Source organism: Mytilus californianus, unplaced genomic scaffold (assembly GCF_021869535.1).
Source record: "Mytilus californianus isolate M0D057914Y unplaced genomic scaffold, xbMytCali1.0.p SCAF_19, whole genome shotgun sequence".
Taxonomy (NCBI): Eukaryota; Metazoa; Mollusca; class Bivalvia; order Mytilida; family Mytilidae; genus Mytilus; species Mytilus californianus.
The window spans coordinates 4066010-4081666 of NW_026262667.1; the positions used below are offsets into that span (position 1 = coordinate 4066010).

Consider the following 15657-nt stretch of genomic DNA (forward strand, 5'->3'; position numbering starts at 1 on the left):
TTCGCTTTACATATTGCTCCAATTCGTATAAAGATAGTATACTCTTAATGTAGAACAAACGCTGGAGCACACATTCTTTAAAAAAAGCTGTAAAAGAACAGCAAAATCATAAAAAGACACCAGCTTATGTATAATAAGAATTCCACACTTAAATCATACATTCCAGGATCATTCAGTTAAGTGAGTGACCACTGCGTATACAAACCCAACTCATACACACGACATAGATATAAAATTTGGATACAACCTTCATACACTTGGTACATTCAAAGACCACGCAATAAAAAAATCATATTGTGTGGTATGACATTTACCATTTAACATCATTTACAAATGATGAAATTTTACAAAATCACAAATCTGTCCTTCCTTCTTTTGCTATTAACATCAAAGAAAACAATGTTAAGCAAACAACGATCAATTAATCAAAGAAAACAAAGAAACTGGATACCAAAACTACACAAAACTTCTCATAAAGAACGACACATAACTGGATCATCAAGATGTTCGATTAAACATCTTTCTAAAGTGCTGACTACTATTCTTTCTAAAGTCAAAAATGGCCTTCAAAAATAGTGTGATGAGATATATTCAACCAGTGGTGTCAATCAGATGTGGATTCTCAAAAATTCTAAAGATCTGTGCTAAATCTTAGATTACAATCTCTGCAAATTTGCAGCAACATTAAGACCTTTGATTTTTCTACGCTTTACACTACTATTCCTAACTATCAATTAAAAGATCGACTTAACCATCTCACTAATCAGAGCGTTTTCTATAAAAATGGGAATCGTAGATATACATTTCTTGTGTTGGGTTATAATAAGTCGTATTTTTGGAAGAACCACATTGATTCTATCAGACAATACACTGAAGATAATATTGTCAAAATGCTGGACTTTTTAATCAACAATATATTTGTTGAGTTTGGAGGATTGATATGTTAACAGACAGACGGTATTCTAATGGGTATTAATTGTGCACCCCTTCTGGCAGATTTGTTTTTGTACTAGTATGAAGAAGAATTCATGCAGAGCCTTCTAAAAGACAAAAAGAAAAAGCACCTTGTGAAATTCTTTAATTTTACTTTCAGATATATTGATGATGCTTTATCACTGAATAACCCATATTTCAGTCAGTACTTGCATCTCATATATCCCAGTGAACTTGAAATTAAAGATACTACTGATACTAGAAGGACTACTTCATACCTTGATATTTTCCTCAATATTGACACAGATGGACGACTTCACATTAAAATGTATGACAAACGGGATGATTTCAACTTCCCAATTATCAATTTTCCATTTCTCAGCAGTAAAAAGTAAAATCACAAAAATACTGAACTACAGTAACATACCCTCTGCTGCGTCGTATGATGTTTACATATCTCAATTGATACGTTATGCTCGTGCATGTTCACACTAAGCTGACTTCATATACAGGAGTGTGCTCCTTACGCAGACACTGCTCCAACAGATTTATGAGGAGGAAAGATTAAAAATGACATTCGTGAATTTTATGGACACCATTACGAATTGGTTGATATATACGATGTGTCTGTGTTTGGCTTACGACATGTTTACCACGTCTTAGATTGTGGTTTACCATCTACGTCGTCTGTCTGTTAAGTACTGAACGTGACCTATTCCCGAATATGACTGTTTTGCCGAGTGCTAATTCCCATTGCTATAAGACGTGTCTCGGTATTTATGCATCCAACATTCAAGTATTTAATTGTGACATTTCTTTTGTAAGTACTGTTTGATATTGTGTTATAACTTATCGATTGTGGTTTGATATCTGTATTTTCGGTACATTTCACATATGTCTTATTTGTCTAATTAATTTCCAGATTCCATGAATAAAGTATTGTGTTAGTCCAAATAATTATAACGTCGTCACAGCATTAATTTAAAATAACCTGTTAAGACTGTCATAATCATGATAATTATTTGGACTAGTATTGTGAAAATAATATTATTGTGAATGTTTGGATCTCGTTCCATATAATTGTATGAATTTCAAGATTATATATACGTCACAAAAATACGTCATTTTTTGTGGCGTTGATTCATTCTTTTGTCGCAGTTTGAGCAGTTCTGTGCTGTCATTAATTCATGGTAAATATCCGTTGTTATTCTGCGGTTTACATGTTGTAATAAACTATTATATTATTTATTTATGCATTTCTCTGTGCTAAGTGTTCTTGCGTTTGTTTGTATTGTATTCCTGTCACGTAGTGTTGTCATTTTAGCGATATTTGTTAACATTATCATATAAGCGGGAGGTTTTGCTAGCCATAAAACCAGGTTCAACCCACCATTTTTCTTAATATGTCCTATACCAAGTCAGGAATATGACAGTTGTTATCAAATAGTCCGTTTCTATGTATGTTGGCGTTTGTTTTTGTTCCAGTTCAGTGTTTCTGTTGTTCCGCTGTTTTCCTCTTATAGTTGATGTGTTTCCCTCGGTTTTAGTTTGTAACCCCGATTTGTTTTCTCTTTATCAATGTATGACAGTTGAACAGCTGTATACTACTGTTGCCTTTATTTACAATACTAGATGGAAACGATTCAGTAAATGGTGACTACTAAACTAACATCACTAATTATGTCTATTAAAGGCAGTTTAACTGCACGTATACACCAATGTGTCATCATCAATGAACGACGTGTTATTTTCCTCGATTCAAAAATTTTGATATGACAACTTGACCGTAGTTTGCTTCGAACTTTTGTTGAACTGTTGCACTTTTAATCCGTTTCTTCTTTTTAGTAAGTATATGTTGAAATAAAAACTAGAGTTTAATCAATTCAATTGGCGATTAACACATTGTATAAATGTTTTGTTTATAATTTTATACCACATGGTATTTTTTATGTATGTGTGTGTCATTATTTTTTATGCAAAAAAAAACCTGTATTTCTTGCATTTAAGTCCTGTAGATCCTGTATGCCAAAATATCATCTATATGTTGCTCTTCCTCCTGTATATAACATGTACTATGTTTATATTTATGATTAATGCAAAAATATCCTGTGTATCATGCTTTTCCTCCTGTATATATTACATGTATTATGTTTATATAAATGATTTAATCTGAGTTATGAGAACCTCTATCACATAATTTTGAATACTTCATGAAATATATAAAAAAAAGTTAGACTTGACTTTTTTCATGCTTATAGCTTTACATTTTTATCATATCTTTTTTTTTCTTAGAAGAATTTCAAAAACAAAACACAGAAAATAAGCTTTCTTCTTTTGATATGATTGAGCCAGTGAACAAGACATCGCAAGATACAGGTACGATCACAAATTATTCCAAAGAAAACAACCTAAGATGTATTTAAGATAAGAATAACATTCAAACGTTAAAACATTAGAACATCAATAACTTCAAGTACGCTAATTATAAAAAGTTAAAAAATATACTAATATTTGAAGGACAAAAACTAAAAGGGACAAAAGAGGACACCGAAATTCAACTGAGGCATCAAACTTTGCATCAAAAGGTGAAAGTGATAAAATTTGTGTCCTGGAAATATGAAGACAAAAAAAGTATATGAGAAATATTGCAGCAACCGCAGCACTAGCTATTTTTTGGATGGTATCCCCGGGGAACTGTCCACCAGCGGTACCGATCACAAAGTAGTATTAAGCACAAAACACCACAAAGTCAGAAACAAATTAGTAAATAGTGTGGCCGTCACACCCACACCAAATCTTATTCACTCGTATAATCACCAGACCAGCATGGTAATCAGTCTGGAAATACATTGTTTATGTATTGGTTAGAATTAGGTTTTGAACTTGTCTAGCTTTCATTAACTTTGTGTCGTCTTAGATCAGTAGTTTGTTTCTAATTGTCTTGTGCTTAATAACGTGTCGATTAGTCACACAATTTCCAACTGATTTTTACAATTTCTTCTTCCATACAACTGTTATAGTTGATACGATATTCCGGGGCTTACATTTCCTACAATGATTTCTTGATAGACGTTTGCTGCTCACAAGGAAACTGTTAAACCAAAAGTTCCAAGTGGTGAAGTTGAAATTATCCCTTCGAAAATTTTACGAACGCCTTCACGATTGGTTGACCGTTTTGGAATATATGTTTCACTGATGACGACGGATATGTTCCAATTGTCGTAACCATAATCTCGTCAATTTTTCCGGAGTGTTACCTACCGAATTAGGCTTATTAACCGAGTTTGTACTTACATGACAGGTGTCACATGTGGAGCAGGATCTGCTTACCATTCTGGAGCACCTGTGAGCTCCCGGTGTAGTTTTCTTTGTTGTGTTTTGTATACTGTTAATTGTTGTTTGTATTGTGATCGTGTTTTGATTTTACCATGGTATTGTCAGTTTGTTTTTGACTTTTATCCTTTTGGTATCTTTTGCTTCTCTTTTATAGCTTTAGGACACGATTGAGCGATCGAAAACATGTTAACCATGCCATATCCTTCATGTGCCTTTCGCAAGTCAAAAGTCTGTGATTCAGATGTTGTCGCTTGTCTGACTGTCATAATCATAATTGTATTTCATGATTCTTTTATCATAACTGCGGTTAAATTTGCATTATTCATATATTTTTCAGTGGACGTACAAAGAGGAAATGAAGGCACAAAGAGCAAATCTTTTTCACTGTTTTCTCCCAATGTAAAAGACACTCTGACAATGAACACGATGTCGCCAACTGCAGGTAATGGTAATGTGGTGAGCATTTTTTTCGGGAAGTATTTAATGTAATACATATTCTAAATTCGTTATCTTGTAACTTAATAATACTACCATATATAGAGTTGATGACAATTTGGATAAATTAAAAGTCAACAAGTATCACAATCTCGGAGTTTTTGTACTAGCATGGTATTACTGTCTTTTTGACATTTTCAGTTGTAACAAATGTACGTTAAATCCGAAGTACATCCTCTCGATGTAAAGGTTTTCCTTAGTTGGTTCTTGTCTTGTACATGTGTCCTTTATGGTGTTGTGTTTGGGTTGATTCGTCGTCAACTTTGCCTTCTTTCAGAGATACTTTATTTGATTTAGAGCTCAACCTGATCAGAAACCAATTTTCGAAATGAGCACATGTGCCTGTAATTAAATTCGACAACTTATTTCGTAAATCTGTGATATCATTGAATATCAGAAAAGATGTGGTATGATTACCAATAAGACAACTCACCACACTAGAAACAAAATGACAAAGGCGTTAACAACTATAGGTCACCGCACAGCCTTCAACAATGAGCAAACCCATACCACATATTCAGCTATAAAAGGCCATGGAAAGACAAATATAATACCATTCAAGCGAGAAAACTAACGGCCTGATTTATGTACAAAACAATGACCAAAAAAAATATAATATACAGCAACAAACGACAAACACTTAATAACATTTACAGAGCTCTTGATTTGGGACAGGCACATACAGAATGCGCGCCAAACCCTTTTTGAAGTTCACATTATTGTTATCCCTTGACAATTAGTACACACGTGGTATATAACCATTTACTGTAGAATCAATATCCTATATTATTATATTTGTAGTGTACTCCGGATCAAAAGAGTTATACAGCACCGGAGATGAAGAATTCTCAGGTGATATTGGTATGTTATTTCTCGTTGAATTTTTTATATTGGTATGTTAAATCTCGTTTAATTTTTGAAATTGGTATGTTAAATATCGTTAAATTTTCTATATTGGTATGTTAAATCACGTTTAATTTTTTATATTGGTGTGTTAAATCTCGTTTAATTTTAGATATTGCTATATTAAATCTCGTTCAATTTTTGATATTGGTATGTTAAATCTCGTTAACTTTCATTTGTAACACTACGTCTTAGTCATTCCTTCAGTCAATCCCGTTTTATGGCCTTTAGACGTCTTCAGAGAATTGTTCAGACTAACAAAGTCTATCCGAAATTATTAACGATGTCTTAATGTAATCATGGAACAATATTGTTTAACCCTAGAAATCAATGACGATGTCATAATGTATAAACCCTTTTTGATGTTCACATAATTGTAATTCCATGACAATCAGTACAAACGCGGTGTATAACCATTTACTTTAAAATTTAATATCCTAAAATATAATATTTGTAGTGTACTCCGGATCAAAAGAGTTATACAGCACCGAAAATGAAAAATTCTCAGGTGATATTGGTATATTCAATCTCGTTTAATTTTCTATATTTGTATGTTTAATCTCGTTTAAATTTTGATATTGGTATGTTAAATCTCGTTTAATTCTTTATATTGGTTTGGTAAATTTCGTTCAATATTTGACGATGCCATAATGTATTCATGGAACAATTTTATTTGACCATATGAATCATTCGCGATGCCATAATGCAATCATGGAACAATATTACTGAATTATTATGCGGCTATAAAGATTTACATAATAAAGTGCAAATATGGTCAGTTTTGGTTGATACGGTCTAATAGTTTTGCTATACAAGTCAGCCTGAGGTATCAAAACTACTGAAATTTTGTTACGTATCAATAAATTGAACAAAACGAGGAGATGCTGGCACTCTAAATTTATGCAGACAAAATTTTGTAGTCACATTATGTTCCAATATTGCTGTCATTTGTATAAAACATTCATTCCTGACATAAAATATTACTGAATTATTATGCGGCTATATAGTCATTGTGTTCCAATATTGCTGTCATTTGTATATATATTCTATCCTGACATAAAAATATTGCTGATTTACTATGCATGCAGCTATATAGATTTACATAATAAAGTGCAAATATGGTCAGTTTAGGTTGATGCGGTCAAAACATTTTGTTATACTAGTCAGCCTGAAGTACCAAAACTACTAAAATGTTGTTATAATAGTCAGCCTGAAGTACCAAAACTACTGAAATTTTGTTACATATCAATTAATTGAACAAATGGAGGACATACTCGCACTCTAAAGGAGTAGGTCCGGTAAGGGCCGATTTTGGCCTCAAAATTCAGGTTCATCTGATGTAAGATTTTGGACACTTTTTAAACACTTAAGTGTCTAATTCAGTCGATTCAATTAGTTTATGTAAAAGATTTGAACTGATTTACTCATTAAAGACGCTCAAAGTCAAGCTTAAATATGAAATATCTATCAAATATGCAATAATATGTCACTTTTCAGATGGTTTTTGTCAAAAATGAAAGTGGCCGCATCCGTGTTCATTCTCAACCTTTATATATGTTATGTATTATCATCAAATACAACTTACATTTAAATATTAAGAATGAACACAAATGCGGCCACTTCCATTTTAGACGGAAACCGTCTAAAAATTAACCAAAATGCTAAAGTTTCGAAGATTTCAGTAATTTAGCATGACTTAATGATGCTAGTATCCAATGCATGTGCATTGTATTGTCAAAAACAGCCCATATTTATGTAACAGAAGTATTCTTCTTTTCAATAAATAGCTAAAAATTTACATTTTAACAATTTTGTAAAACTGCTTTATTTTGGGGCCAAAAAGGGGTCTTACTGGGCCTACTCCTTTATGCAGACAAAATTTTGTAGTCACATTATGTTCCTATATTGCTGTCATTTGTATAAAACATTCATTCCTGACATAAAAATATTACTGAATTATTATCCGGCTATATAGATTTACATAATAAAGTGCAAATATGGTCAGTTTTGATTGATACGGTCTAATAATTTTGCTATACAAGTCAGTCTGAGGTATCAAAACTACTGAAATTTTGTTACGTATCAATATCATGAATATATTGAACAAAAGGAGGACATGCTGGCACTCTTAATTTAAGGAGACAAAAGTTTGTAGTCATTGTGTTCCAATATTGCTGTCATTTGTATGTATATTCTATCCTGACATAAAAATATTGCTGATTTACTATGCATGCAGCTATATAGATTTACATAATAAAGTGCAAATATGGTCAGTTTAGGTTGATGTGGTCAAAAAATTTTGTTATACTAGTCAGCTTGAAGTACCAAAACTACTGAAATTTTGTTACATATCAATTAATTGAACAAATGGAGGACATACTGGCACTGGCATATCATTGGCGTAATAAAGCTTTAGCCGACGATATCAAGTCTGACACGGAGACAGCATTGACGTTATAAAGCTTTGACCGACGATATCAAGTTTGACACGGAGTTATCATGGACGTTTTAAAACTTTGGCCGACGATATGAAGTCTGACACGGAGATATCGCTGGCATTATAAAGCTTTGTCCAGCTTCAAGGTTTGACCTGACACAACGGGCTTCAAACATTTGAAACACAATTGTGTTGCTTTGTATGATAAAAACCCTCAAACCCTCTAATAAAAGTGTACATGTATACAGTATAGATTATTGTTTTGTAGCTTGTAGATGACTTGTGGTTAATATTTTAAAAGCATCTACAATCGTTTCTGCTGTAATTTCAACATTACATATACTAAATCTTTATGGTCATCCTTGCTGTATTCGAATTTAATTGCGCTGCTGCGCACTTTGCCCATGATTTTGTGGGCAATGGGATAATGTTTGTTATAGGGATATGTTATCTTTTTAAATTAAATCGTTTGTAAAAAATATAATCATTATCATTTTAGAATCCTCAGGATTAAAAAGGTTGAATATTACTGTCAAAGAAGATTATTTTGAGGATATGAACATGTTTGGTGAGATAAGTTGAAATATTTAAAAAGTCATTTTTTTTTCTGGAAAAGCAATTATTTTACTTCATTTTGAAATTCTAAAAAGTAAAATCCATGTAAAGGCAAACAAATGTAAACGTAACAGAGCATAACATAAAAAAAATCCATGATTGATGCTATCTTCGCCTGAAATAGATGCAATCTTAGTATAAATACAATTATATACTTTCAATACTAGATATTCAATGCATGCAATTTTCAAAGGACTGGTTTTTGGACGTATACTTCCCGCGGGTACTTTTGGTCTTATTTTGTATTCTTCCTAAGAAGCGCCTGTATGAAGTCTGCCTCATATAAATAAAAAAAAAAACAATTCGACAAGAAGAGGGCACAACTTTGTTTCCAAAGGCATGCCGATTGTCTGTTGAAAGAAAAAAAACGTCTTCCAAACATAACAAATGAGTTCTCAATAAAAAATTCAAGCATCTTGATGATTTCAGTTTCGGATAACTTTTTTTAGAATCAGAGTGGTTTTTTTTTTACAAAGTATATTTATATCTTCCTAAAACAAGATATTTGTATCTGAGTTGGACATTTTGTTTTATGAAACTAAGTTGGATTAATTATTTCTATCTGTTTTGACGTTCAGCATGGGAGATACTTATAAAGCGAAGAGAGATGCAATTTTTATTTTGGTATCCACATTTGATTAACGCCGCCTCTTAAGTAGGTCGTTTTACAGTTTTCTGAACCTCCGATTTGATTGGTGACAAAATGGATGAAATGCAAAATGTCATTGTAACAACAAATGGGAATACAAGACGGGTACCATTTAAGAATGGTGTAATATCCAGATGTACAAACACTGTTGAACAGCTATATACTTCTGTTGCCTTTATTTATCAAACAACATACACAGCACTAGGGATTGTGAAACACACGTAAACACACTACACAGTCAGAAACAATTAAGTAAATAGTGTGGCATCCACACCAACACTTAATATTATACACTCGTACAATCACCGGACAAACATGGTTAACAGCCTAGGAAAACATTGTTAATATATTTGATAAAATTCGGACTTGAACTTTGTCTAGCTTTTAGTAACTGCAATCATTCTTCGATATAATTATTTGTCTTTGTCTGGTTGTTGTTTGTATTGTACCGGTCTGATGAGTCAATATAATGGAATTCAATGCGACTGTCATACAAGTGAAAGGTTTAGCAAACTATAAAACCAGGTTTAATCCACAATTTTTTTAAATAAGGAAATGCTTGCACCAAGTCAGGGATATGACAGTTGTTCTCCATTCGTTAGATATGTTTGAGCTTTTGATTTTGCCATTTTATATAGGACTTTCCGGTTTGAATTTCCCCTTAAGTTCGGTATTTTTGCCATTTTACTTTTTACTAGACTGTTAACCATGTTTTGTCCGGTAATTGTACGAGTGTATAATATTTTGTATTGGTGTGGAGGCCACACTATTTACTAAACGACAGAATACTAGATTGCATGTATTCTACTAGATCTTTTGATTTTGTATACACAGTATAAATAGCTTGTGTTACCGTATAGCGGGTTATTTTCGCGGGGTGTTTATTTTCGCTTATTTTGGCGGATAAATAAAAATCGCGAAAATAAATTCCGCGAAAATTTATGCATACGTTGGGTACTTTCTAATAGCTAAAGCGTTTTGTAAACGATTTATTTTATTCCGATCGGCAGGTCAATAACGGTATAGGATAGTTTAAACAACATAAATGCAAAAGGGCAATGTACATACATGTATTTTATAAAATAACCATCAGGTGTCAAATTACATAAGAGTTGCAAGTCACTCTTGATAATTTAATAACCTAATTAGTAAATACGTCAAAGGTCCGGTCAATTTCGTAACTAATCAACCGTAAAATTTTTAAGAAGTGTGTATATCTGTGACAAATATCTAAGTTACCGGTATTCTATTGATTAACCGTATAAGAATATAATCAATAAATAAGACGTCATTGAGGGAAAACAATCAATTAACCATAACAATAGACACTTGTTTTTCAATTTTTACAATTTTTTATCTGCAACTATTTCAGTAACCGCAAAAATATTTAATTGGGATTTAAGAATCCACCAAAATAAAAGCCGCCAAATTTTTTTCGTATGTTGCCCCTAAATCGCGAAATTGTATACCCGCGAAAAAAAACATCTGTACGGTATATTGCTTCAGTGTGAAACTTATTCAAGTCAAAGATATCACCAATTACGAATGTTCTTGCAAACTGATTGTGTCTCAAATCGCATATGATTCTTAAATCTTATTTTGTAAAGTGGTCTTTGTTAGACAAGCTGCGCTCTTGTTTTGATTTTATTGATGGAATGGCGTTGAGTTGCTGGCTTGATCAATAATATCTTTGTGTTTCTGTAATAATTTATTCATTTTGATGTCAACATCGTCAATGACAACGAACCAAAATAAATACAGTCAAGAGAAGTTTTGGGTCTTTGCCTTTGCCAAATACCTATACAGATATAGGCATATGACAAAACATACATCTTTATTGATGTGCCGTTAACATGGAAATCGTGCTTACTATTAAACACAAACCTATTGATTTTTATTATTTTTTAAACGAAGAGACTTTCATTAAGCTTTATTGCAATCTTTATTAAAGCTTGGGGCAGTTGGTATATAGAGAGCATACACCCAGAGAAAAAATTGTATTTAGTCTGACCCCGCCATTTATGCATGTGCCTGTCGTAAATCAGGAAGCTCGTCAGTGGTTGTTTTATGTGATAATGTTTTTGTTCTCTTGAAAAATTTCATGTTGATGGAAGATCTTTTCTGTTAAATTTATTCACATTTTCTTAATTTAGGACGATTAAGAGCTTAATATATTGTATATAAACCAATTGTTTACGACTGTATGTTACCTTTTGTGTGTGGTTGGTGTGTCTTTGACATATACCCTTCATATCCTTTAGTATATAAATCAGGATAGTCTAGGAGTGGAGGTGAATTGAAGGATTCCAAATAAAATCATTCAAAAAATAGGTGGTATTTATTTAAGTATAATTCTTTATACGTGTGACCTTAAATGAAATCTTTAAATTCAGACATATTTTTATCTCGGTTAGGAATTTGTAGAGATGACTGGTTGACCGGCATTATTTACATTTTTCGTTTTGAGCAACTTACAGGAAAGCCAAAACTTCGAGTTGTACAAAAAATGTACTAGTTTCATATATAATTTCGCCTACAAGCTCTTCGGACAAAGTTTTTTTTAATGTTAAGTGATCTCTTGGCTGAAATAAAATTATTTCCTTCAGATCAACTAGGTATGTCAGAGAAATAGGTCTAAAAAGGTTTGTTGGTTTTGGGGTTAGCAAAAAGCAAAACCATTAAATTCCTGATATAAATATTACGATATTCGTTTTTGCATAACCTTTATTCGTTCTTGAAACCATAATTCTGACAGACAAATATCTTTTGAAAGATATTCTTCTTTGAATTTATAATACTTTTTGATTTTTGATTTGAAGGGACTATAATAAAGTGACTTTTTTATTTATTCCCCTATGTCATGACAGTTACATATACTGTATAGATAATAAAATATAAATGTCTAATATAGTCATTGTGCCATAATACAGCAAGTGCATTTGTAGTTACAATTATGATATAAATGCTGTAATCAATATTGTCCCTGCTAAGTGTTATATTCCTTTCTAAACTATTCTAAAGAATAAAATGTGTACTTGATATATTTCAGACACAACATCTGGGGTTTCTATGAGTGTTGCTGCATGTTCAGAAGCAGCAGATACATGTCATGTCAACGCCAAGTATGTCTACTTTGACAAAGCCGCCTATTGCGAATGCATAGCACCGTTCTACGGGAATGGAATTCGATGTTTGAAAACAGGTAAGTGTATTGTAAAAGTGTAAAATAGTATTGCAAATGAAACATGACATTTTTTATCTCTGTGTTTAAAATTACTAAAATATTGTCAGATCTAATTTTTACACATCTAAAATGTTTACAAAATTCCTAAATGACTGTTGTTTCAGCCATGACCATTGTAAACATGGTTAAGGTTTTTTAACTCCCTTAAGGTAAGCACTGCACAATTTATATGTGATTCATAATTTTCATAATATTTTACGGTAACTTGAATAGAATTAACCTTTTTCAAGTATTTGTCCACTTATTTTGAAAATCATGATATTCGTTTTGCGCATTTTTTAATCCAAGAGAGGTGACGAGAATTGAAAAAGAAATATCCCTATTAGCGCTATGATTATTATGCTACGTCAATCTACTGACTAACGATGAATTAATACCTTTTGTCTTTACATAAATAGGGAAAAGACTAATACTGAGAGGTAAAGTTAATGGTGTATTGAACAACAAATTCATAGAGAATGTGGACTTACTTTCCTATGTATATACAACCAATGGACGAATAGAAACACATATGAGGAGTACACAAAACACTGTGAAAACAATGATGAAAATATTGCAGCCGATCGGTGACATCATTGGATGGATGTTTGCTGTTCCACAGGGGAAGAAGGCTAAAAATGGCTTCATGATGACAGGTAAGTACACTGTGAGATGTAGTTTACTTTATAGGAATACATTAAAATTTGAAATATCAGACTGTAATTGTCTGTCTGTATTGCAAAAGTAACACTGCACCTTCCAACACTGGAACAGAAGAAGATACTTTAATGTGCATATGCATTTATATTGGTTAACGTTTTTGTCACTTTACTCAATCGTTGCCTTTTTGTGCAATGTTCTAATTACTACTGTCTTTTTCATGTGAATGTGGTGCCTGCTATCATTTGGTTTTATGACAATAGAAGCTGTGTTTGTATCTTCCAACCGTTTTCATCGACGATATGATTTTTTAGAAATTGCATTTATTAGTAAGATATGTTCATAGATATCTTTCCAATAGAGACATGACACTAGACTAAATTAGGAAAAGACAAACGCCAATTTTTAGGATGCATGCTTTTGTAGATCATTTTTATACTTCCTTTGTCAATCCTTTTAAAAAATTGTATGTTCTTTGTTAATTTAAAAATACAAATTACAAATTTAAACCGCAACTTTTCTTCCAAATATCTATGCTGCTGCTACAAAAATATTATAAAGTGAGCATTTTATCAACAAATGGAATTGTCCCTATTGTGTATAGAAATAAATGCACTTTCACATTTTATAAACTGAAGTATATTAATCAAAAAATAAAGGTAAGACAAAATAAACATTACAATGAATTGAGAACCAACTTATTGTTTTAGGTGGAGAACTGAACAGAACGGCTTTACTCAAGTATCAGAGTGGCGAGACTGTGTTAATTACACAACAGTTCTCTACTATTTCGTCAGAGTTTAACGTTCATACATTTATAAAAGGGACAGTTCCAGATCCAGTGGATAGTATATTATTTAATGATTTCATGGAACAGTACAAACGTGTTTCCAGAGGTATTATAATTTACCTGATAATATGATTGTGGTCGACTTTTTATCCTGGCAAAACACATTTATTAATTGTAAACACAAGAAATTTACAATTATTTCATAACAATCGAGACCACAGATGAGAAATGTCGAAATCAAGCAAACGTTCTATTTATTAGTGAGTTCACTCTACAATGACTTCCGAGCATTGAAATAATGTACACATATTTAAGTTAAATATTTCAGTATAAATGCATTTAACTTAGATCACATAGACTAATCTGTGTTCAAAATGGGAATGCAAAAAATCAAAATCTAGAGGACAATTTATCAACAAGACAAAACAAAGCCAACGATACATCAAACATATATAAGAACTGAGAAAAATTCAGATAAAAGTTTGGGCAATATGATAGAATGTAATGAATTTGTTTAATTACAAGAATGAAATAATCGTAATTTTGTATTATAATATTATTTCCTTTCTATAAGCGGAGGACAGTGATGACAAGTGATTACCCCACGTATATATTGTCATACTTCGTATAATTTTGTATTCTCTAATTTCATAGGCGTTATTAAATCGTTTTCTACAAGAAAATTTGAAAGGAATTGGTTAAGGTCCAATTTCACTGTGGACCAGACTATAACGTTTAATGAATGCCAACACAGTCCATTTAGACACAACCTGAACACTATGAGACATTATGCTACCAGAAATCTTGTTATGAATGATAGAAAGAATGATGTTCTCCGATTTTCCTCGACCAATCAAATCTGTGAGATATAATTTCAATTATTTTCTATATTTATCTTTCACAATTCTACCACGAACATTCGATTATATGTAAGAGGCTTTCAATTTTGTTAGTATTATGCATCACAAATAAACTATTTTTTTATTTCTATTTATTAAGAAACTTTTAACTGTTTGAAATCGAGAAAAGAAAATTGTATCTTTTTTTTAATAAAATAGGTAAAAAGTGCATTTTGGACGATATTATGTAGACACATGTAAATACAATTTATTCATTGTGTTAGTAATCATCCCTTTGGCACTGATATGATGTATACCATACCTTTCTTAAATTTTCCGTTTAAAAATTTATAAGTTATTAGGAAACTAAGGTAACATATATATCTATAAGACAAGGTTGACCTGAGGATGATTTGGTTATTATTTTGAGGTAAATATAGATCATAGATTCATACATCCTTGACTTTCAAAGTTTTGGGTTTCATCATTCTATATAAAAGTATATATGAAAGCGCTTGTGACACACTTAAATATCACTAGAATAAGAGGGGGCGAAAGATACCAAGGGGACATTCAAACTCATCAGTCAATACTAAAAGAGGGGCGAAAGATACCAGATGGACATTCAAACTCATAGATAAAAAATAAACTGAAAACGCCATGGCTAAAAATGAAAAAGACAAACAGAAAAACAATAGTACACAAAACACAAACATAGAACAATATAAACTAAGCAACACTTACCCCACCAGGTGCTCCGGAAGGGTAAGCAGATCC

The 15657-nt window shown here is 32.0% G+C and overlaps 1 protein-coding gene across 1 annotated transcript in view; it reads left to right on the forward strand.

Annotated features, from left to right (window-relative positions):
* LOC127726993 (uncharacterized) overlaps positions 1–15657 on the forward strand; it is a 153110-nt gene that overhangs the window by 61827 nt on the left and 75626 nt on the right. Inside the window, exons 7-15 of the mRNA XM_052234364.1 lie at positions 3226–3309; positions 4607–4711; positions 5566–5625; positions 6125–6184; positions 8604–8672; positions 12418–12570; positions 13011–13247; positions 13962–14147; positions 14696–14902. Coding sequence (XP_052090324.1) covers positions 3226–3309; positions 4607–4711; positions 5566–5625; positions 6125–6184; positions 8604–8672; positions 12418–12570; positions 13011–13247; positions 13962–14147; positions 14696–14902 — 1161 coding nt within the window. The remainder of the gene's footprint in view (positions 1–3225; positions 3310–4606; positions 4712–5565; positions 5626–6124; positions 6185–8603; positions 8673–12417; positions 12571–13010; positions 13248–13961; positions 14148–14695; positions 14903–15657) is intronic.